Source organism: Equus asinus, chromosome 1 (assembly GCF_041296235.1).
Source record: "Equus asinus isolate D_3611 breed Donkey chromosome 1, EquAss-T2T_v2, whole genome shotgun sequence".
NCBI lineage: Eukaryota > Metazoa > Chordata > Mammalia > Perissodactyla > Equidae > Equus > Equus asinus.
Window position 1 is genome coordinate 157,485,442 of NC_091790.1, and position 25,695 is coordinate 157,511,136.

A 25,695-nucleotide genomic window follows, 5' to 3' on the forward strand; every position below is an offset into this window, starting at 1 on the left:
AAAGGCTGAAGTGATAGGTAAACATACTGTTAAGTTGAATCCTGTTATCTGATTCTGTTTAAAATTTGATTATATTTCACTTGACAAAATAATTAATTATTGTGAACTCCCAATTGTTAACAAGGACCTAGAAGAATTCCAATTGGCATTTTTCCCCAGTGTTATAAATCCAAATGCAGAAAAATCTAGCTTCACGTTCACCCTTTACAGTTGTCATTTTGGGGCATCTTCTTACCTTGCTAAGAATGTAAATCACATCACCACGTTTAAAGGACAACTCATCAGAAAAATCTCCTGTGCAGTCCCACAAACCCTGGTAAAAATTAGCATAATCAGTGCTTTTATCTCCTAGGAAGAAGAAAGAGAAGACATGAGTTAGAGCTTTCACGTAATGGGCCCTCATTTAAAAATGAACCAACAGAAATTTAAGGGCCACTCCAAACCACCAAAAGAGTCTGAAAACATTCTGTCCTGATTCAAAGAACATTTTATTACATCCATACAAGAATCCTACTTCTTACTACCATCTAATTAAGGACCATTTTCAAAAAGATCTGATTTTGAATGTCTGTTTTTTTCTTTCTCTCCCTTTGTTGTTTTCATCTAAAACCTGTATTGCAATGTGTTCTCATCAAACCAGTACCTACAAGTTACTTCCCACTTATTTTATATAATGAACCTAAGCCCACTTGTAACATGTTTTGAAGATGAGTCAGCCATACTTCGTAATGAGCAATATCCACGAGACGTGACAAACACATTGTGAAATAATCACCTTACAGAATTTGGGACACTTCATAAAAATAATAATAAAGGTGCTAAGGTACAAATATAACCCAAACTGGTGAACAAAATTTAAAAAAAAAAAATTCTAAAATCTAAATCTGGCTTAAGGAAGAAGATAAAGTGGAAATACTATAAAGGGTAATTCCAACTCTTATCTTCGGGGACTTCTGTACCCAAAGCCTCTCAAAGTTATTTCTAAAATATTTCAGTAACTTTGAAATTGCCAATGCAGAAACTGCATTTTTCAAGATTTCTGTCAGCCCCAGTTTAAGACATCAGGCTCTGAATAAACATGCAACATACACTGGCGTTATCAGCTCATCCTTCTAACAGCATTAAGCACAATGGATGTGATGTGCTCCAACTGCCATACAGACCATTAACTGATTGATTATTTAGCGCTCTCCGTTCTGTAATACCACAATAAATCGGGTAATAAATGCTTTGTCACTTATACAATATGGGTCTCCTGAAACACAGGACAGAGTTAAACACACTGGATGCTTTTGTTACACTAAGAACGGTTTCCTGTTTTTAATTTCATGATAATTGAGTTTTGATGAGTTAACGCAAAAAGAATGCAAGCAATATCAATAAGATGTCCGTGTACTCACTAACCAGGCAGCACATCTACGTGCTGACAACTTCCATCGTTGGAATGTCATCTTTGAATTCTGAGGGAATAACTGTGGAGACACAGGCTGGATCAGGGTTGTCATCTTAGTTTTGTTATACGGCCCTCAAACAGCAGGCTCCTTGGCAATTCCAACACAACTACTCACATTAGCATGCCATTAGGGTGTCTGCCTTATTACACATAGTTTGTGATTTATACAAAGTATTACGTTTATTAGAAATTTTTAAAATTCTCTTTAATCTCTGAAACATTTTTTGAAGTCAAAAGGAAAATCTGAATAATATGGAGTCTGAATATTTAGGAAGTGAGATGCTACTTTACAATTATACTTTTAAGAAAATAAACAAGACTAGAATACACAACCTAGCTAAATCCTACTATTCATCTTTTTCTCTTGTTTTCTAAGAATTAAACCGAGAGAGAGAGAAGGAGGGGAAACGAGAGGGAGAAGGAAAAGAGGGAGAGAGGAAGGGAGGGGGCTAGAGAGACGGACACCTTATTGACTCCTGCACGCTAGCATTAGAGTGCTCATCACTGACACCAGCAGGGATGTATACAGGCCCGGGAATCCAACCAAGAACTAACAATGCTTGTGGCCACCCTTCATTACATTTTCTTCCCCAAAGCATCTATCAAGTAAATTCCATAAATGGACACTAGAGGGCACTCTGGCTGGACAGATCACGCCAAACATCGTCAAATATTTTTTTAGAAAAAATTACTTAATAATAAAGTGACTGATTTCCTTTAAAAACCACTTATTTAGACAAATAGAGATTTAGAAGTTGAAACATTCTAGTCAGATTAAATCAACTGCTAAATAGGTCAAATGTGGCGCCCCATGCAGTCTGTCAGTGTCAGTTTAAAAGTCAAGGAATTAGAGCAAAGAGAGGATGATGTCATTTCACATGCAAGGCCTCCCCCACCGTCACCACTGGCTAGGAGGTCAAAGGAGCTAACTAGCTGGTTTCCCCAGTCGAGGCTCCTGCGTGTTCCCCATGCTGCTCAGCCTTAGGCTTGATCCAAAAAGGTTGAAGAAACAAAATGTGGGCTAAAAACTAGAGTAGAAGTTTTGGCTTAGCTAGAGCATCCCAGTGGGTTCCCCAGCTGTCCAGCCGGCTGCCTGCTCTTTCCTTTTTCAGATTCTCTCATGACGGTTTTTCATTCAATAGATTTCCAAGGCGGGGGGAGGGGGCAAGAAGGAAGGAAAAGAAAAGTACATGGTGATTTTGAACACATAATCCTTATCACTTTGGGGTCTCTCTTCCCCTCGATGCGCTTGGTGAAACTCCCATTAACACTAATGGGAGTTCCAGGAGCACATGAGGGGAAGAGAGACCCCCACCGTGTGCAAGATGCATCTCTCCCTAGATGTGCATCATGAGCATTTCATTGAATCTCACTGCTGTAAAGAGGCAACAGAACTAGCGATTTGGCAATACTGGGAGAAAGATGCATTTTCTACTGTGCTTTCTATAATCTGGATGATGATGTTACCCAAAGACTAACCTCATTTCTGTGTCCCATATGTGAGCTCTGTTAAGAATAATAAGTTGTTTATGTCACATGGCTACATGTGCGTACAATTTACTATTCCATCTATTCCAGCAGGCAATACTAGTTAGAAAGTAGAAGAATCACAACCAGAGTGCGTGTCTATTAGCTTGAGTCTCCTCAGGAAAGCAATGCTAAAATTCTTGGTATGAATTCTAGATGGAAAGATTAGCAATTATCTTGTTCCTTAGAGAGCAGCAACCTCTTCTGGTTTACTTTTTAAATATTTTAAGTGTGGCTAAACATACACAAAAAATTACACACAGATACAGCCTCAAGACAGCCGGTTCACAAAAGTTAACATTGTTTGCTGATACACTGAAAAATAATCCATGTGAGATATGTTTTTTAAAAACAACAAAATAGGATGGAACAATATATTCTGAATACAAATTAAGTCTGTTTAGTTGTCTTTACGGCATGGATTAATTTTCCTATTCTATCCACATTATGATGTATGTTTTCAAAATTACGAAAAAAAATCACCTCATTATGTTTCTTGTACTGAGAGGAATGAATTTAAAAGAAGGTAAAGAAAGAAAAAGAAAAAAGCATTCTAAATTAGTCAGCTGTGAAGGATTTAAAAGATGTGCTTACTTTTGCTTTTTAAAACATACAAAATCAGATCACTGGGCAACAATAACAGAATTGTTATGAAAGTATAAACTAAACATGGGAGATACTTACTTTTGCAAAAACGAAAAGATTTTAAAAATATGATGACAATGGATGAAACATACAATAAGAAGATAATGGAGAATCTCTCCTTGAGTAGTGTTATGGGTTTAAAAACTGTTTTAGCAAGGCAAGCATATTCTACGATGTTCAAAAAAATCAAATGGAATCTTTATTACACATATATAATAAATATATGCAAGATAGATAAGTTTGAACATGAAAGAACTTGTAAGCAACATAAGATTAATTTTGTTTTTGCTTACGTATTTTACATTAAAGTAGTCTGAGCTTTTTTTAAGTAAAATCAGTCAATGTGAAAAATATATAACATTCTTGAGTAAGGTTAGAAGTTCACGTCATGTGATGCTCAGCAAGATAGTAATACCCTCGTCAACTCACTGCCCTGCACAGCAAACAAACTTCTAGTGTTACATCTTTGACAGCCTAGGGAGAGCAAAGGTCACTGCTATGCAAAAGCATTAAAACTGTTGCTTGAAAAGAATTTCATGTCACTAAAGATAAGAATTATTGCAGTGCTTTATAGCTATTGCATGAAAAAAGCTAGATCTACTCATTGCATTCCTTTGAAGAAAAACTGATTTTTTTTTCCTTCCCTCAAAGGCAAAAATTTGGGAGACAGTTACTTTAAAAGGGTTTTTGAAAAATACAACTGCTTTAAGCCAAAATACCTATATTTGTGGAAAGAATATCTGTACCTGTCTACTTTCTACACCTGCATGGAAATTTAAAAGCAGAAAACTACGTGCTTTCGGCAGAAGTTTTACGATACATAATAAAACATATATACTTAAATGACTAGCGAACGTTGTGGTCCTCGAGGTTTCCCTCAGCCTCAGTGTTTTACAGCTGCATTTTACAAGACTGTAGTGCTAACATCTAATGACTTCGTCCTCGCTTCCTTTCTGAAAAAAGCAAACCAAAACCTTTTGCAGCAACGTGCTCCTGCTTTCCTGTCCAGGTCCGGAAATTAGGCCTCTGTTTCCTTTCCACATGTCACAGTAGGAAGGACTCTGGAAAGCTACTTCCTGAACACACACTTCTTGTCCACCCTCCCTCTGACAGCTTGAAAGAGTGATGGATGGACATATCAGAGAGGGGAAGGTGACCCCCATCTACAGCTCTTTGCAGGACACGGGGATGATATGGCAGACCTTGCCCCAGCTGACATGTGGCTGTGAAGAGGTGTAAAGTTCTGATAAGAAGGCAGTCCCTCTCTTCTTTCCGTGTAAAATAATTGCTGGTTTATCAAAACTAACCTCATGCTCGCACTGCAGATAGGTTTATCTCCTGCTATTTGGAAATAACAACCAGAAGAAAAGTTGGCCATATCATGTGATTTTTTACATAGCACGTATAGTTATTTTTCCGGTCACAATTAGTACTTGGGGCCATGTGCCAAGTGGAAATGGATAAGGGGATATCCTTCCTAGCCTTCTGGGCCACCAGTGTCCTTTTCCAATTTTTAAGCTGCTGTCACTGGACTCTGGCATTTCTTACCCAATTCATTTGCTTTCTGTGTTAATCATATGCAATGAAGATATGCATGGCCAACATTTAAACAGGCTGCAGATCAATTAGCGGTCTTAAGTTTATCTGATTTTTATCAAAGAAGACAGAGCTGTGGGTCGATTGTCAGAGCCTGTGTCAAGTTGACCTTTTCAGAGATGTCTACATTGCCAGTCCCCTGGGCAACTTGTTGTCCCCTGTTAGTCTCTGAATGGCAGAAGTCTGTTCTGCTCAAGCACAAAGTATACACAGATGTCTATATTACATTCTTATAGGTTTGACAGCAACTGCATGTTGTATCTATAAACTGTCCTTTAGCAGTGACACTTCCTCAATGATGATAAGCTAATTTATGCAACTAAATCTCCTTTGTGCAGAAATGAAAGCTAATTGAGTCATTACAAAGTAATTCAGGAAGGAATACCTTGTATAAATTGGCTTACTTTATAAATCCTTCTCAAGTGGTTTTCATGCATCCTAAATGGGACTAAGCAGCTTATCAGCCATAAGATATCCAGCCCGAAGGAGCCAACTTCAGGAAGCTGTGGAAATGTCTTTAGAGCAGTAAGAAAGGGACTAAAAGGAAAGTGAACAAAACCAAAGAAAGCTTTCCCAGGAAGCTACACAACCCATTACCTGTGGGAGGATGAAGACTGTCTTGACTCATCTTCCTTTGTTCCTCTGATGTCGCCAGAGCACCGTCCTCTTCCTCTTCTGTAAATAAACAACATAAATGGCATACTGAAGGGTTTCCTCAGGGATAACAATACAGTACTCATCCCATTTTAAGAGCAAAACTAAAAGCTTATAACACATAAATATTCCTTTTCAAAGAATGAAACCACTCAACATTCGCATTCCTTTTTCAATAATCTAAAACTGAACAAATAAACCTCTAGCCATATTTCCAAATAGCGACCTTACCAGTTGGCTTGATAAAATTTGAGATACGTACTAATTCTTCACATATTTTGTTTTCAATGCTTATAGAGACTCATCTGGAACAATCTCAAATCCAGAAAAGCCCTTAAATCCAGTAAAACAACACCCAGCACTAGACAGATAGACCACATTATACCGTGGCAGGAGAACCAGAGATAAAATCATGGTTCCTAAAACATCAGTATAGCAGAGAAAATGTGTGATGTAAAAATACAGTTAACCTATAAGTAATTTGAGTACGAGATACTTCATATGTCTTCTCACTTATTCTTCACAGGAAGACACTAGAAGAATCCTCACACATCAAGGTAATTCCCCCCAAATCATACTGAGGACCTACTATGCATCATACAGTATAGCAGATGTGAAGATTCACAGGGAAACAATTTTTAATTCTTCATTTTACAGATGAGTAAATTGAGACTCAAAAAGGTAAAGAAATTTCCCATGTTTGTTATTCACACTTAGGTTTGTGATTATAAAGCCCCTGTTCTCCATCCTGCATATATTCAGTGCCTCAGTATATCATTTCCACACCACTCTCCTGTCACATTCCTTCCTCAAGTTATAGAAGACATATGATAAGATTAGCTGAGAAGAGTTCTAAACAGAATCAACAGGCAATTTAATTCTTTTACATCAAAGAAATATTTATCACATTACCACTTTCCTCACCTAGAAATATTTAAAGCTGGACATACGAACGAAATGGCAGGCCAAAGGAAAACTGGGTTCAAAAAGAATCATAATTTCAAGGAAAATCCAAAACTTTAAAGAAAAATATGCAAAATATATAAGTATAGCTGTTATGACTATTAAATAATTCAACCGATAAATCTTCATTGAGTACTAACTACCTGTAAGAGAGAGAAGTTCTACCAGGGAGGCAAGGATAGCAGTGAGCTTCTGCCTTCAGGAGGGGAGCAAAGACAGGATCTAAAGGAAAATGGGTTAAGGGGCATAAAACCTGACATGTGAGGCACAAAGTATTGAAGGAGTGCAGAAGAGAAACCATCAACTGCAGAATATCATGAAGGCTCTGAGGGATGGAGAGAATTTGAATAAGAGAGATGGAAGAAGGAAATTTCCAGACAGAGGGAGAGACATGAACAAAAGGACAAGGTACAGTTCATTCATTTTGGCTAAAGAATGTGGTACTCCTCGAGGAAGAGCAGGGTTGGAGATAATGCTAGTAGTCTGGGCCACAAACATCCTGCGATGGACTTTAGACTTTTATTTGGTGGGCAATAGGAGCCCCAGAAGATTTGGGAGCAGAGTAAGGGCAGGACTAAAACTATACTTGAGGAATGGTCTTCGGATCCCATCGTCCCAGACAGCTGCAGGAGGAGCATAGGGGAGAGAGACCACTGGGAGTCAAGCTAAAGGGGAAGGAAGTCCTGAACTGAAGGGGCAGAGGAAATGGAAAGGAGATGGTTACAAGAGGTAAAGGAACTAGAATTGATAAACTTTCTGCCTGACTGGATGTGGAGGGCTAAGGGGAAAAAAAGAACAACCAAAGATGACTCAGGTTTTAAGCTTAGTTAACTGGGAAATGGGAACATTACCAAAAAGAGAATAGTCAAGATAAGCTATCTTGCTGAGGGAACACAAGGAGTTGTGTTTCTGACATAAGAGATTTAATATACTGGTGGGGTAACCCAGAGGAAATGTCCAGGGTCCAACCGGAGAATTTGGTAGAGAGGTCAGGACTACAGACACAAATTTAGAAGTCTCAGGCAAATTTTAAAGTGGTGATGAATAAAAATCAGCATTTAAATCAAGCTTGAGAGTTACTGTGCTTACAAGACAAATATAACTATTTTGAATTTTTGAAACTCAATTCAAACAAATAATGAAAGCTCCAATATCAGAAAAAGCTGGAAATATTTGGTACTTATACATATTAAGTTGAAGCTAATATTGGCAATTTAATATGGTTCAATCAAATAGTAACTAACATATAGAAAACCTAATAAAAAGCCTAATACTAAATCCTATCTCTTTTCTCTTCAACAACAGTTATCTCACTTATGCCAAACCTCAAGGACCACTTATCATAAATGGGTAATAGGGTGTTTTCATACAAATTTTAAAGGTATTAGGGACATTTACAGTCATTTAATCCAACCTACTCATTTTACAGATAGCTAATTTTTTAAAAGGTGAAGGAGAAAGCTTGCCTTTCTTTCACACTCTCTTTCCCCAGCCCTCCCTCTTTTCCCATTTGGTCACAAATTCAACAGTAAGGAGTAAATTAAAAAATAGTTAAGGGCACTTGTCCTCAAGTCAAAAGCCATAACCACATCAACATAGGAAGCACTGTTCTTGGCTCTTAAGAAGAAACTATGCGATTTAGACTCACAAAGTCCGTGTCCAGGTACCACAAAAACTAATTACATAATTAGATGGGAAAACTCTGTTCTTGGTAAAGTTAACAATAAATTTAGGAGAATTTATTACTATGAATTTATTCTTATTTTATTAAAATTTAAGTGTCTATAATGTGTACAGCATATTCTTAAATTACCAGAATAATATTATTAAGAATATTTACTTAAGTATCAATATTTACTATGAAGCATCCGAATTGAAATCTACGTGAGATGCTTAATAAGCAGTATTTTAGCTGATGAGATACTCATTAAAAACACTTCCTTTCTCCATTTCAAATCTAGTACTGATATTTTTAGGTAAAAAATGATGTGTTTCATTCATCAATTTTTCTTAACAATATTCAAACAACTCATTTTATCTCAGGCTAACAATACGGACAGCTTCCACATAAAAGACAACAAAATCAAATTTGGTGTGCTTTTTCTTTTTAATCTTAGGGGAAAAAAATTCAGACTAAATCTTGAATAGAATCTGGTACAGAGATGTTCAATAAATACTGAGTGGTCAAATGGATTCAAAAATTATGAAAATAAATCCTACTATATTCATTTATTAAAAGAGCAGACCTCCCCACACCACTCAAAAAATATATAAGGATAAGTGATCGAAATTCCAGGCAACAATCACCTTCACAATATATTAGAAACATACACACGTTGTTTTTCTTAGGTTTATTATTAAACATATTTTATTTTGGTGTTGAGGCACAATGTCATTATACGATACTAATTAATACCTCAAATAGTCAATGTTTGTGGGTTAATATATTCCATTCAACATTTTAATAACAGTAAACAAAAACAGCTCAGCTATGCAGTAAAATCCATCAAACCACACAGATGGTTATAAGGTTTTCATTATGTGGTTTCCATAGCAATCATATTGCAAATCTGGAAGCTTCTTGCAAATAAGCAGCTTGTATTTACATGCCTCTCAGCTGCAGCACAAAATTCTTCAACATGTGAAGTTGTTATTCCAATCACACATTGTTAGAGAATCATCAGGAGATTTTTTTGATTAGACAAGATGAAAACAGTAAAGTGAACTAATTGCAGACGATAATTCAAACATAGTTATACATTTACTAAACTAACCAATGAGTATTAGAAACGTTCTGGTAGTCATGAAAATGTTTTAACATTAAACTCTGTCAAAAATATGAAACTTCCAGGAGCAAGCAGACCCTGTAGAATCCAAAAGCTTCCACTCCACTCTCACTCTTCTTTTTAACAGATATTTAGCACTCTTTCTAGGTTGAGCAAAGAGAAGAAGAATAGCAGAGAACTGAGACTTCCCAAATCTTTTAGGATGACTATCACTTGAGGAAATGCTTACTGTGGGAAAAGGCAAGATCTTTTTTCCCTGCTAGAGTAATCAATTTAATTTACAAATTGATCCAGTTCCATAACAGATGGATTATTACCCTAATAAGGATCACAAATTTGTCTAGCTATGCAGTTTTTAGAAAAAGCCTATTTCTGGCTTACTAACGTTCTTTTTTTAAGGATAAATAACCAAAAAAGAAAAGTGATAAGCAAATGACACATGTAGCTGATATTGCTTAAAAAGGCTAAAGACAATTTGTTAGCACCAAAATAGGGCGTGTGATGTTCACATCAGAGCTGCAGGCTGATTTTCTCATGTCTTCCAGGGAGAAGGGGAACACAACATAAGAAAACCTTTGATTCACGCAATGATTACCTTTCTCACTAAACACTTTCAGGAAATGGATCTACTGAATTACAATGTATTTTAAAACACAAGATCACAGAATCAAGAGTTATGCTCTGAAATAAAGCGGGTTTAGATCTCCATGAGTCTAGGCTTCATTTGATTATGTGACTATATATTTGTCTCAAGAAAAGTTACTACTTATTGCTCAAACGTTCATACCATATGCATTTATATCCATTATATAATCAAATCCTCACAATTCTACAGGGTGGTAATAGCTACTTTTATCATCGTTTTATGGATGCAAAAATGAAATTTACCGAGCTTGAATAACTTGTCCATGTTCACACACCCAGTCAGAACAAGAGCTGCGACTGAAACTTTCTCATGTGCCTCTAACGCCCCAGCTCTCAGCCATAATGCCACTTCCTCGATTTTCATTAAAACCTTCAGTTTATAGATGGATTGTTTTCTAAAATTTCATTTGAATACTGCCTGTTTGTGGATTTGGAGAACATTTTCACCAGAAATGGGTAGGTTTTATCCTACCGCAGCATTGTATTTGAAGTACATCTTAGTTTAAGCAATCTTTTTAGAAACAGAATGTCAAGTTGGGATGCTCAAAACACGCCTCTTCTCCTTCTCTTCTCCCAGGGCTCCTTCCCCACCTCTGAAGTTCGGCACACTCAACTGCCCCCACAGCCAGCACACACTATTTGATACTTCGTAACTTAATTTCAACCAGGAAAACATGTTTAAATGTAGATGGTAAAGCTGAGTCTTTTTACACACACAGATCTGAAAGAAATTCACCTACATTTCAGAGCACCAGGCTATCCTGCACATTTCATCAAGAGTTCAGGCTCCAGGGTGTTGCAAGCAAGACACCCAAGTGAGAGAAGATGGAACAGACAGGATGGGGAACCAAAGACACCTCTGGCCAGTCCTAGCAGTACGACGTAAAAGACGGAGAAATGCAGGAAGGATTTACACATACGGCACCTCACCCCCTCTTCTCTCTCAAGACCTAGGCCAAGCTGCAAAGCTGGTGGAAAGGTTAGAAACGTGGAAGAGTAGAGTCAAAGGGACATGGGCAAGAGGATTCAAAATTATGACAATGAAGAAAGTGAGCTCCTTAAGGGCCTATAAATCCTGCATTACTGGTAACTTAAAAATTATGCTTCTGAAGAATTGTTCTACCTATTTAATAGAATGACATACATTTTACAGCAATAAAAGATATATTTTTATAAAGATAGAAGCACGTGCCTTTTAGTATTATACGAACTTCAAAATGAACAGAAAGATAAAAATGACTGAAATGGCATATTTACAGTCATGTTTACTCTCCTGGAAACTAGGCAAACTGGGGCCTCTGGTTAAAACTCTAGTTACTCATGTAACCTTGACACTATTCCTAATTCTCAGTGGCAGCTCCGTAATGTAGAAAGAATAATGTCTATCCCATCGCACTTTGAACAGGGTTTAGGGAGGACGATGAGATAATCAGATTTCTCAAGGAAAAAAATACACAATTAGCATGCTGCATCAAGTTCATTACCTTAAGAGCTAGGTGTTTTGCAACCATTTATTAATTTAGCAACCAAGAAGGTTAATATCATATAAAAGTCAACAAAATAAGCAACAAAATAAGTTGTTCAATCACACAATTTAATTTTCAACCTTGACATTTTGTTCTTATAATAGGGTTTGATAGGAAAAGTTTATCATTGCACTTAAAAAGCAAAAAGAAAGGCCATTAGATGACAATAAATTTCTGTACTATGATACTAAAATTAATGATTTAAACACAAATCCTAAAATGCAAAAAAAATAATTTTTCACAGACAAACTTTTAACATCATGGTTAAGATGCTGGGAAAAAACTCAAATTCAAACAAGGATCTCATTTGACAGAATCAGGGGAAAAGCTTAGAAGGGAAAGAAACCTTAGATATAATCTAGTGCAACTTCCTTCTTTCATTAAAGGGGAACCAGACAGGGGCTGCTAAATGACTGGACCAAGGTCATGCAACCTGCACCCGCTCTTCTCTCCCTGCACCGCCTTCTGTGCAACATGCACTGCAGACATTTCTGAAAATACCTCCTGCTGCTCTCGAGGTACTTCTCTCTTCAGGGGCAGTCTTATATAGACTTGGTCATTTACAGGCAACTATCACAGGTAAAGAAAGCACATAAGTTAAAAATAAGGTTTTAATAGGCCAGATTCCGTCAGTCAGATGCAACTAAGTCAGAAAACGATCCACTCCTAAAGAGTGCCAGACGTGGGGAAGTTATGAAATGCGGCTTCTTCTTGTCCCAGTGTATTATATACATGCAATAATATAAAATTCTTCTAACTGTTCTATCAAGCTCAAATTCTTAGCTTTTTAATTAAAATTTATAATAAATTCTGCAATATTAAAATTCTTTTAACTCAAGAAGGTCCAAACTAAATTATTTCTCAGTTATAGTAACCTCTATCTGGCTCTAGATTTTTGGTACAATTATAGCTTACTACATATAAGTTCTTTTTTTTAATTTATATTAACCTTTTTTGTTATTGTTGTTACAAAAGCAATAACTGTTTATTGCTGGAAGTCAGAAAACAGAGATAAGCAAAAAAGAAAAAAAATTTTTAACTCATCCAATACCTATCTATAACCACTAATACCATTAACATCTCCTTCTAGACCACTTTTATTCAGTTTCTACTTTTTCTTTCTTCTTCTTCTTTTTTTTTTTTTGCTTGAGGAAGATTGTTGCTGAGCTAATATCTGTGCCAATCTTCCTCTCTTTTGTACGTGGGATGCCACTGCAGCACGACTTGATGACCCATGTGCAGGTCCACGCCCGGGATCCGAACACGCAAATCCCAGGTCACAGAAGCGGAGAGTGCGAACTTGACCTCTATGCCACCAGGTTAGTCTCTTTATTCTCATTTTTTTTTTTTTAAGATTTTATTTTTTTCCTTTTTCTCCACAAAGCCCCCCAGTACACAGCTGTATATTCTTTGTTGTGGGTCCTTCTAGTTGTAGCACGTGGGACGCCGCCTCAGCGTGGCCCGATGAGCAGTGCCACGTCTGTGCCCAGGACTCGAACCAACGAAACACTGGGCCGCCCGCAGTGGAGCGCGCGAACCCAACCACTCAGCCACGGGGCCAGCCCCTCTTTATTCTCATTTTTAATAAAAATACCCAAATATATATGTATTTCATTATCCTCATACATTTCTTATCCAAATGTATATGTATTTCATTATAAACTGTTTTGAATCCCTTTGTAGAAAGTAAAATATTCATCTCAACCTAGAGTTTGGTTTGTTTTAAATTTTATTCTGTAAAAAAATACTATCTAATGATAAACAAGTTGGTGTTAAGATCAGCTAATTGTAACATGGCTGTTTTCTAAGGATCTACAACTGTCTTCTAGAATCTTAGGAAGAAAGCAGATATACAGATTCAGAACTCATTTGTTACAGGCTGGGCTCTGTTTCCTCTGTTTGCTTATGCAAATACACTCTTCCTCTCCACGTGCAGTGTACCTTGACCTCATTTTCAAGAATCCAAGAAAAAAAAAGCACAGGACCATAAGAGGAACCATCACCCATTAGACTTATTGGTTCCACATCCCTTGCACCAGCAGTGGTTTCCAAGACCCTTTCAGGAGGTGGAAGGTCTATGAGGTCAGAACCATTTTCATAATAAAATTAAGATATTTGCCTTTTTCATTGTGTTAACATTTACACTGATGCTGCAAGGCAACGATGGGTAAACTGCTGACACCTCAGCATAAATCAACTCAGCGGCACCCAACCGTCACTGTGTTCCACACTGCCTTGCACTGGCATTAAAAACAAACAAGCCACTCTCACCTAAGATTGTCCTTGATGAAGCAGTAAAAATTATTTTCATTCAATATCAACCTTGAGTACATGTCTTTTTAATACTCTGTGTGACAAAATCAGAAGAACGCATAAGCACTGCTGCTGCATCTCCAGACGTGCAAGAGACTGAGTGGCCAGGCGAACCAGCAACCGTTTTCATGGTATACCATTCTCGCTTGAAAGAATGACTGACAGACAAACTCTGGCTACTCAGACTTGGGAATGTGGCAGACATTTTCTCAGAAATGAACTAACTGAGCTTGTTATTTCAAAGAAAATAAGTGACATTTACTGCCAATGATAAAATTTAAGCTTTCAAGCAAAAATTGGAATTTTAGAAACATATCTGCCACTGTGAGCTTGACAGCTCTCCAGTATTTAAAGATTTTTCTAATGAGATTGGTGGTGATATTAATGAATGTTTTTTTAGTTGTATCATAATTATGTCAATATTTGGAAGTTCTGCATAATGTAAACCAATATTTTCCAACTGACCAACGCATGATGTTACAAAAGCATGCATGGGTAAAAGATCCATTCAAAGTACGAGACGGACCCATAAATTTTAATGTTACAGAGTACGAAAAGTTCATTGATAAGGTTTTGGATTTCATATTGCAACTAACCTTTAACCACCACTTGTCAAGTTTGGGTACAGTATCAAAGAACAATATGTACCATTATGTGCAAGGACTATTAAAATACTTCTCTTTCTTACTACATATCTGTATGAAGCTGGATTTTCTTCATATGCTGATTGTACTTAAACTAAAACATATCACAGCAAGGTGAATGCAGAAACAGATATGAGAGTCTAAATGTCTTTTATCAAGACAGATATTCAAGAGACCTGCAAAAATGTAAACCATGCCATTCTTCTCACTGATATTTTTGGAAAATGTAGCTATTTTTCCTAAAAATACATAATTTGTGCTCCCATGTAATGTGTTTATTATTGTGACTTTTTAATTCATTAATAAACATTTTAAAATATTTTTCAGTTTTAATTTCTAATACAGTAAAATTGAGAGGTATAACCCACATAAACAAAAGCTTTTTGGGGTCCTCAATAATTTTTAAGACTGTAAAGGGCTCCTGAGAACAAAAAGGGTGAGAATCGCTGCTCTATACTTTCTAGGGTAGTTTTCGTTAAATATCTAAACATTGTTGATCCACATCTTGAAAAAATTGATATCCTGCTAACCCAGAACACTGTTTGATAATCATTTTATATTCCTGAAGCAAACAATCTCAGGATTGAACCACATTACACTGTTGACTCATTGAGCTGTTGGCCAAAATCCCTATGTGATTTCCTATTTGCTGTAGAGCCAAGTATTTCCTTTCTCATACTCATGCAACTAGATTCTTGGAGCAAGTGTGATATCCTATCATACTTCATCTTGTTAGGTTTGATGATTTTGGTCTATTGGGCACATAGCCTGTATACCTTCATCCAAGGCATTGATGAATATGGCGCTGTGACAGTATTGAGAATTAAACTCTAAGGCATTCACAAAAGCAATTAATCAACACCCTTTGGGCACAGCTGTACAGTCAGTTATCCAGGGCTCTTTATATCTCTAAAGATTCCAGGAGAATCCTGGGCCAAATGCCTCACTGAAGTCCAGTTATATGTCTGTCATTTCCTTGAGCCCATGTTGGGTTATAGTAATCATTATTTCATCTTCCAGATAGGATAAAAGATTCTCTTTGATACCTTAATTTAGTAGCTTCTTTGGAGTCCACTTCAAAGTCCCTAAACTGTCTAGAATTTGCAGAATGCACCTGCAGTGGATAATGTAGTGTTCCTCCCAGAATGCCCTGGGCCAACACAACCAGCCTCCAACTGCTGGGACTCAGAGTGCTGCTGGCTCACAGCTGTGTCCCTCACTAGGACTTGCCATCAGCTGCAGGGGAATTGCCTCACTCAAGGTTACACTTCTCCCAGAGGACAGCCTGGAGCCAAAGATTAGCCAATGCGGGGGATATAAAGACAGGCTCCTTGGCCTCAATTTGGCACAACCTTGAAGAGTCATCCCAGCCCCAGAGCTCCTCAAAAGTTCAGCTGAGGCCTCAGTCACAGCTGCATTGTGAGTCAACTTCTCCTGCCCAATCTGCCTTCTTCATTTTCATACGGAGGTAGCTCCCAAGATCACACCAATAAACCCACATACAACTGTCTCACAGTCTGTTCCAGGGAACCTAGCCTAAGATACTACAACTTTCTTCTCTTTTTGAGGAGTTTACAATTTAAACGCTAGACCTCAATCTTCTAACATCTCTCATCCTGCATGTTTCCCTCAAAATCAGTGACAGTAGTTGAAAGATTTCATTCACAAGTTGTCTTGTATGTCTGGAACAGAAGACAAACTTAATTCCTACTCATCTTTAAGACATGGCTCAAATGGCCCCCAATTTAGGATGCTTTTCCCAAACCCCTCCAGGCAACTGGCCACTCTCCCCTTTGTGCTCTCACAGCCTTGGTACGGGCCTCCATTATCAGAGTACTCAAAACATACAGTATCCTCTCCAAGTACTATAAACATCTGTCTACTAGTCTACTTCCTCCAAGTGTGAACTCCCCAAGGGTATATTTATATTACCACAGCCTAAGACAGGGGCTGGAAGAAAAAATGTTTTCCACGAAGACTTGTTGAATAAAAACTAAAAAGATTTTGATTGGCTAGGCATTCTATTAGATCTCTTTACCCATTCTGGGCCTCTGTTACCTCTTACCAATCTTACCAGTTGGAGGATAATTCTTGACAAAAGAGGAGCAAGTAGAATAGAAACTGAATTGTTCTCTTTAAATTACTGTCCCTAATAAATTTCAAAAACACATAGCAACTGTACACCTTTTGTTGTACTTAGCATAATTTACAAATTTCAGTTATTTTCATATTTTCTGTGGTTATTTGGCCATTTCAATGGTTAATATATGTCCTTTCTTTTAAAAGTTGCATTCATTGGATAGATTCTAGCATGAGAACACTGAGATATTTTACTTTCCATTTTTTGCTTATTGGAATCGTTTGAGATTAAATGGTATTTTAAAATACTTGTTTGTCTTTAATACCATATATTTGTGCCTATTCTCTCTCTGAATTTTCCAAAATCTGCCTTCCTAAAGTGCAGGCAAATACATCTAGTTGATGGCCAGTGTTTTTCTCATTGGCTTTGATGGATTCTAAGATGACAACTGTCCTTGTCTAATTTTTTCCACAATTAAATCTGGATATAGCAGCAGTTTCCCTATTTACTTAATATGTCCTTCAGCCTCACCCATTTTTTAATATGCTACTTCCACGTTTAATCTACATCTGAAGAAATGAAAAGATACAATGGTAATGACTTTATTGCTTTTCCTCCCTCTCCATATTCTTAGTCTCAGTTCCTCTTAGTTGAAAATTTCTAGTTGCTAAATACTAAAAAATCTAACCCCTCCTGAGCCCTGGCTCTGTGTGTCCCAGACATACGCTGAGTGTGGGGAGAGAGTCACTCTTGGTCCTCAGTCCTTTGTTGTGCCTGTGCCTGAAACTGGCTGTGCCTGAAAATAATAGCTACCACCTGCTTAGAAGCCAAGGCATGGAAGGGATCGAGCACACAGTATTGAATATTTAATAATATTTATAGGGCAATTATCACATAACAGCCCCACTTGTATTTTTCCATTACTACCACATGCTCCCTCTGCGATATATAACTTTCAGTTTGGGACTAGATATTATGAGCTACATCAATATCCTTAGCATATCACCATGACGTGCTGTTTACCGAGAGTAGTGCTTTTCAAACTTTAGCAGGCCTCAGAATCACCTGGAGGACTTGTTAAACCTCAGATTGCTGGGCTCCACTCAACTCGTAGAGTTTCTGACTCAGCAGATTTGGAGTGGGCCCGAGAATATGCATTTCTAACAAGTTCCCGGCCCATGCTCCTGGTCCTGGGGCAAAATCTGAGAAAGACCAATCTAGAGCCACATCTTCTGAGGCTTTCTTTTACATAAGGTTCCAATGGTTTGTGTTCTGTGCTTATTTGAATGTAAGCTAATTAGAACACTATCTTCAAATATCATGTGCCTTTTAAGCTTCAAAATATAGGTCTGTCTCACTAAAAATAATACTAATGTAAAATTAATTACAATGGAATTAGTAAAGCAGAAATTAATCCCATATTAATCCCAAAAGATACAATGGAACTATAGAAATGCAAGTAAAATTCATATTCCAGAAGTTCCTATAATCCCTTCTTTTACTAGCTGTACAAGCTTAGACAAGCTAATTAAACTCTCTGAACCTCAATTTTCAATCTGGAAAACAGAAATATAAAATCTACTTTAGAGAACTATTGCAAGGATAAAATGTGGTAAAGTGATCAACAAAATGCACAGTACATAGATTTATATAAAACAGTGATTATAAATAATAATCTGAGGATTTACTATGTACCAAGCACCATGCTAGCCACTGTACACATAAATCTCATTCAATCCTCAAAACCCTATGAAGAAGGGATTGCTGTTATTCCCATTTTACTGATGAAATGGAGGCAAAGAAACGTCAGTAATGTGCTCAGCATAACACAGCTATAAAGAAGTAGTGTCAGGATTTGAACCCAGGTGTCTCCCTCCAGAGCCCAAGCTCTGAAGCACTATGCTCTTTCTTCCCTTTTAATGTAAGGTCTTGCATAGATCACTTGTTCCTGTATTTGTTAATTAATTAGACAGCAGTTTTACCTATTGCCATAACATGCAACTTACGAGAGAGTTAATATTCATGATGTCATATTGACATATATTCTTATTTTTAACACTCCTCAATGACAAAATAACATGGCTAACTATGACAGTCTAAAAAAAAAAAATAGCTCCCTTGAAAAATAGTATACCTTGCTGAAAAAAAGGAGAAGAGGCATGTCAGTAATGGCCACAGAAAGTGAAGAGCTTGGCATTTGCCCCCTCCATTTTTCTTTCAGTTGGGAGGCAGCTTGCAAATGGAAAAATCATCTCCCATCACCTCACTCTCAGACACTGAATATGATGAAAAAACAGAGTGAGGCCAAGCCCTGAAGCAAGCAGAACCCAGAGCAGCTTCCGTCCTAGCCGGGAGCCGAGAAGATTGATTAATCCTGAATAAGATCGCTATAGTTCCTCACCGGATCTGACTGCGGTAAGACATGAAAAATGCAGCAAATTAAAGCACTTTACATAATACAAAAGAAAGGCACTCTCGACATACAAATTTCCCTGTACCTACGAGGGGCTGTGCACAGACTTTCAGAATTATGTTTTTAAGGCATTTTCAATTATAAGAGGTATTTTTTTGACATACAGACAAATTTATGATAAAATATGTTACAGTGCCTAGAAACTGAAAGATCTTCTAGAACTAGGGTATTTCCCTAGAAAGGAGTTGCCAAAAGAAGCAAGGCAGAACTCCAGAGGGAAGAAGGAGAGGTTAGGCACCCAAAGCTCATCTGATGGAGATCTTGGTGCTCATTCCCACAAAATAGTATTTGATGTTCTTCATAGTACGTAAGAATAAAAATCTGAGCTTAAAAAACAACACACTTACTCAGTTTGGGCCCCCTAAAGGGATAAGTTGAACTCTCATTTGCAAAGTGTCTCTCACTTGGATTCCAGAAATAAGGCCAACGTAAACAAAATGTCTGCTCTCATGTGAAAGAGCCAGGGTACTTTTAATGTACATGGCGGGCAAACCAGATCCTACTTTTTAAAGGTCTCACCCAACAGTGTCCCGGGGTGGCAGATGGAGTAACCATATCCATGACAAATCCCTGCCACCTAAGGGCCTAGACTCTAGGTAGTGTCAGTGCTCCGAAACGCCTCCCTAACCTATTTTCCAGTATGGCACAGTATTCTTGTTTTCTCATCCCCAAAGCCCAACTGTTCAGATTTTTTTTTAAAGTTAAATATGACACCTTACAAACTTTTCCTGGCATTTTTAGTTAAAATTAATGTTATGCTCTAATTGTGCATATTAAAATGCCATTTAGGTCTTATTTCCATCTAATTAAATAATGCAATCAAACATGTAAATGTAATGGCATGTCCACTATAGTACTTAATTAAAGGGTCATTCAATGTTTATTGTCCTTCCTTAGAGTAAATCTAAAAGAGAATACATTAAATGATGTAAGAACTTTTCTGAACAGTCCAATCAGGAGAATAACGTTAACTCTCTGAATGTAGTTTAATTGCATGACTTATTTATACCTACTCTAGCTAAATAAAAGTAATTCTCAACCAGCTATTATGGAATTCATGTAGTTATAAATAATTTTATTATATGATCCTGACTTAGTTTTGGAAAATAATTTCTGGATTAAAAAAACTCAAGAAGAAAAATTATCTCAATATAGTTCGCTTTAGTGAGGAAATACAATACACTACTTGGCATGTGTCCACAGGAAAAGTCTGGCTCCCAGATGCTTCTTGCCAGCCCACAGTGGATTCAACAATGTTTAAACAACTGACAATGTGTACTCATAGCACTGACGACATAGTGACCAAAAATTCAGCAGGAGCCTGTCTCATGGGTATTTTCATATATTGAAAAGTAATATCAAAACAAAACAAATCACAGACACTTCACAAACCAAAAAGATTCAACACAATTCAGCTGGGCTTTTTTAAAGTAAATGTCACCAAAATTACACAAAAAAATTTACAAATAAGATTTGTTATATACCACTGCAAGAAACTCAAAACATATCCATGTTTTTTACTGTATTTGTCTTCTTGAAAATGAGAAATATAAACTCTAATTTGGTTCCCATATCAAAAGTCCATCAATCACTCTTTCCAGCAACAAATTAACTGTTTCCATAGCTCCTTCGTTATAACCATACAATTTATATTAATATCCATGATTTCCTAAAAACCGTATCTGTTGCTAACAGCTGTTTCTATTTGTTTGAACCAAATGAAATTCCCAGTGTCATACCACCTTTGGTGTCCCAAACAATAACTTTCTAAAATTCAAGGATAAAGCAAAACTTCAAAATTTTGACATCAAACTGGTAGCCCAGTTTTCTTAGATACATAGTATCTGTGTTCTTCATAACTGGCCCACAAGTGTATCCTTTAACTGGAATGATACATCTTCTAACCAGGAAGGTTCTGAGTAAAATCTACATCCTACTGTAGTAGAGTCAAGCATAAACAAAATACTGTTAATATTTAATATGAAATCAGCTGTCACAAATGTAGCCAACAGTGAAAAAGCCATGATACAAATAAAATTACTTTGTGTGATTTTCTCTATTTCCAGATGACAAGTTTCTTTGAAATGATATTCTCTCTCTTAATAACGAACAACTTCTGTCACACAATGTTTATGTCATGTAAGTTTTGCAAATCAATAGTGCAAAAACTGATTTGACTTTCTGGGAGAGAAAATGATAGATCGGCATAGGGAATAAAATAAGTTATTTAAATTAGGAGGACTTCACTTGATTAGAATGCCAACCCCATTTTTAAGATATGTTCTCATGTAACATTAACCTCATTTGGCACGACCTTAAATGGAAATATGTATTATTATTAGCTTATAAAACTAAAGTATACATTTGGATCTGATAGATCTCTACCTTGATACAACTTTTGAGTAATTCTTTGTATATACGAATGTCATTATTTCCCTAAATAGTAATAAGCAGCCATTTGGGATCATTTACTTCATAAATTTAGCAGACATTTAAAATCTCTTCCTTCATAAATTCAACAAAAGTTTCTTCTTGGCAAGAAGAAATTAATATTAAGAGTATAAAGCCCATTAATACTCAGGAGACAGGACAGTAGACACCCAGCATAGAGCCTTGCCTATAATATATACTCAAATTTTTCTTTATTTGCCTTGAATTAAAGCTTATAAATGAAGCACTTATAATTAAGCTAAGTCTCTACTGTAGTGTTTTTGCAATAATTGATTAGCTATGACTAGGAAGTCAACCTCTAGCTATATGGTCAACCAAGCTGAAACAGACCTCTCTTCCTACTGGCTCAAAGGGGAATACTTGCAGGGTGGGGTTGAAGCTGGAGTTTTAACATCTCCATGATACAGGACATGGCCTTGAGTCCATGAGAAGGAGAGAGCTGGAACTAAGACCCTGACCTGCCCAGGGAAGCCACAAGGAAGTTTTTTGTCTTTGCAGGGCTCTGGAAAGTGGTAGTCAGAGTGGGAGGGAAAGGCTTTCCTGTGAGAAATCAAAACTCCAAGCCTGTACAATGTGAGATCCAAATTTATACTCTCCTCAAGTGTGGTATTCCCAAATGAAGACATTTAACATGAAAATTGTGAAACTCCTGGGGCTCTAGCAGAAGCAAATGCAAAACTATCGTGCAGATGCATTTCCAGAACCCAGGGCACACAGCACCCCCGTAGGGGCAGGGAGAAAACCTGATAAGCTTGAAATACTTGGAGCTAGCAGAAAAGACACCCAAGTAAACAGGCAATCCCTGTGTGGCTGGCTCTAACAGAAGGCAACACAGAACGCTGTCAGAGCACAGAGGAGAGCTAAGAAATTAAGGAGAAGTCCAAGGAAATGTAACTCTTTATTTCTGCAACATTTCTAAGCTATAGATTCAAAACACAAATTGCACTAGTCTGGTCCCTTTGCTTTCACCCAGTGAAGGATTGATCCCGCATGAATATTTTCTGGGGCTTTGGACCATCTGGTTTTTAATGTCTCAAGCAATGGGGTTTCTTCCACCACTTCCTTTGGAAAGTCTGGGTTTTCTTTTTTTTTTGGTTGTTGGGACCAAAAAAAATAGGTTTATATGTTGAGGGGACTTGGTGGTTGCTTTTAGAACTTTTTCTTTCTTGTTAACTCTTTCTTAAGTCCTTTCATGAATATAAATTCCCCTCTTTCCCTACGACATGAATGTGCTATAATCTGGCTTCTTTCAAATATACCAACAGTTACTCCATCTAAACATTTTTTAGAAAGGTTTTCCTTTAATAAACTCTCTGACCTTAATCATTTTACTTGCATCTTCAGAATGCTCTTTAGCTGGTGTTCAGAACCACATTTTGCTCATTGAGCATGAGCAGCTCTGAATGAATAGGTCCCCTCAGATATCTCACCTACTGGCATAGACTCAGCTTTGATCTCTTATCAGTCTCTGACTACTTTTTCAAAACTACTTGCTATTGAGCAGTTGTTATATTTTATATTCCTATTTAACAAAATCTGAGTTATATTGGTCAACACTGCATCCCTGGTGCTTAGCACAGTGTCTGACATAAAATAGCTGCCTAATAAATATTTGTTGCATGAATAATTGATAATAATTTATTGCATGAATAATGAATAATTAAATTGCTTACATAAAAGTTGGGTTTTTTCTTTTTTATTTTCTGATATCGTCATATGTTTCATTTTCTTCTTTTTCAGTTCATTTACTAGAATTTTAAATGTTTGCTTCAGAATACCTTTAAATTAATGCTGGGGTCTTAGGAAATATTAAATAAACGACTAGGATCAAAACTCATATTTTAAAGTGTCTAGACACATATATCTACATGTTTTGGGGTTACTGTCTTTTACAGTTACCTCTCAAGCAATACAGGGAGAGATTATATTTTATTATGGATATAGATGACCTTCACCTTGACCCACCTAATCAAGCTAGGTTTCCAGGAAGAACTGAGATGTAAGGTAATTTTTGAAAGAAAACATAGGCTGACTAGGGAAGTGAAATGAGGTTATCTGGTGGATGAGAGACTGTAACAGGCAATGTGAAATCAGGAGCAGGACATGTAAACAGTGGGCTGAGGAAAGGAGCTTACTTAATTGAAGGAAAGGGTGTGGAGTGGAGAAGGGAAACAAGGCTTAATGGAAGCCACAGCTGGTACTAAGAATGAGCAAATTGAATCTTGACCACAGCCTTCTCTTTTCTAGACCCTCCAATGACTCCTCCATACCCACTGAATCAAAGTAGTGGTTGAAAGATAATTTTTAAGCACTTTCCCCAAGCATCTGTCTTATCATTGAATCTTAACGTTTGTTTCACCGTCCTTTAAGCTGCTTCTGTAACTTTCCACATCCAAGTTTACTTTTAAACATGAAGCTCCTCATTTTCTTACTAGTTACATTAAGTCCTCTGATTTTTGTCCTTGCAGATGTCAGCTTTTAAAAATCATAGTTAGGATCCTGTGCTCTCTCTACCTACTTTACTTGTGGTCTTTAATGAATGGAAGCAAAGGAGAATGTCATTTCCTGGGAAATGTCTCGCTTGAGATGACTAACCTACCATAGGGAACTGGTAACTCAAGTTGGTCTTGTTGCTCACAGTAGATGATCTATCTTTAATGGTACAAAAGACTGATGATGTTAGAGCTTTTCATCACTCAATGTATTACATTTCACAAGTTTATTTAGTTGAGGCCATGCTCACTGCAACAGCAATGTTAGATTTTAATGCGGTTTTGGGAGAGCCGCACTTCAATATACCACTGATAATATACTGTTTACTATAATCGTTCTCTAAGGATCCTGCAGTAATTGGTGTTATCAGGAAAAGAATCATCGTAGAGAGGAAGGGTTTCTCTTATTTTAACTAAAGGGCCCTTCTAACCAAAGACTACATTATTCAGGTATTATTTATTGACTTCTTATCAGGAAGGCACTTGCCTAAGTACACTGGGGGAATGCCAAGAAATAGAAAGTTGGATCCCTGCTCTTGAGGAGCTTATAATAAAGATAAGTTACAAAGATCCATTCATTTGCTTGTTTTCTGAATAATCACATGAAAAGTAAAATATTAATATAAGATTTATAGAACAGTAGATAACATAAAAAATGTCACAAAGTTGCATGTGATTAATTTTCAAATGAATGGCGCTATGGAAGTTCAAAGAAGCAGAGGTCACTTCATGCTGGGATGGGCAAAAGAGGCCTTTCTGGGAAGATGCGATTTATCATATGGGCAATGGAGAGCCATTCAACATTTTGGAGCAGCAGAAAGATATGACTCGAGAAACTTCTGAATTCTGTATTTCTTGAAAATATTTACCCCATTAAGTAAAAAATTATTAATCAGTTTATAAAGGAGGTTTTGAATTCTTTTATATATATTGTCTCCTAGCATCAGAAGAGACATTCTTGATAAAAGTTTTAATGGTCAGAATGGTAGAGAATATGATATTATAACACTGAGGTTAGTATTATATCATAATACTGTACTGTGTTTAGTATTGTACCATTCTATACTTACAAAAATACTGTACTGTGACCAATAAATACACAGAATCTTCCAGGGCATTTTAGTTGTTTTAATGGAATGACCACAAAGGTTCCACCTAAGTGGGTGTAGAGAAAATACTATATTTGTAACAATACCATACAATAGTGTAATAAACATACAGAATCAACAAGGGTACTGTCATTGTTTCTGATGGGTGACTACAAAGGTTCTACAAAGGTGTGGATAGGGGGCCAAGTGGTATAGTAATACCACTGGACTTTGGAATTGGTAACAGTGTGATTTAGATAGATACATAGATATATTGATAGATAGATCTATCTATATATATGTTTAATTTTATTGTTTTTTTCTATAGATATTCATATACCTGTTTCTCTGATTAAACT

The 25,695-nt window shown here is 36.9% G+C and overlaps 1 protein-coding gene across 1 annotated transcript in view; it reads right to left on the reverse strand.

Moving 5' to 3' along the window:
• The window catches only part of SKAP2 (src kinase associated phosphoprotein 2), a 169,629-nt gene that overhangs the window by 15,694 nt on the left and 128,240 nt on the right, over nucleotides 1-25,695 (reverse strand). Inside the window, exons 10-11 of the mRNA XM_014828777.3 lie at nucleotides 5,819-5,896; nucleotides 236-348 (exon numbers count right to left, since the gene is read on the reverse strand). Coding sequence (XP_014684263.1) covers nucleotides 236-348; nucleotides 5,819-5,896 — 191 coding nt within the window. The remainder of the gene's footprint in view (nucleotides 1-235; nucleotides 349-5,818; nucleotides 5,897-25,695) is intronic.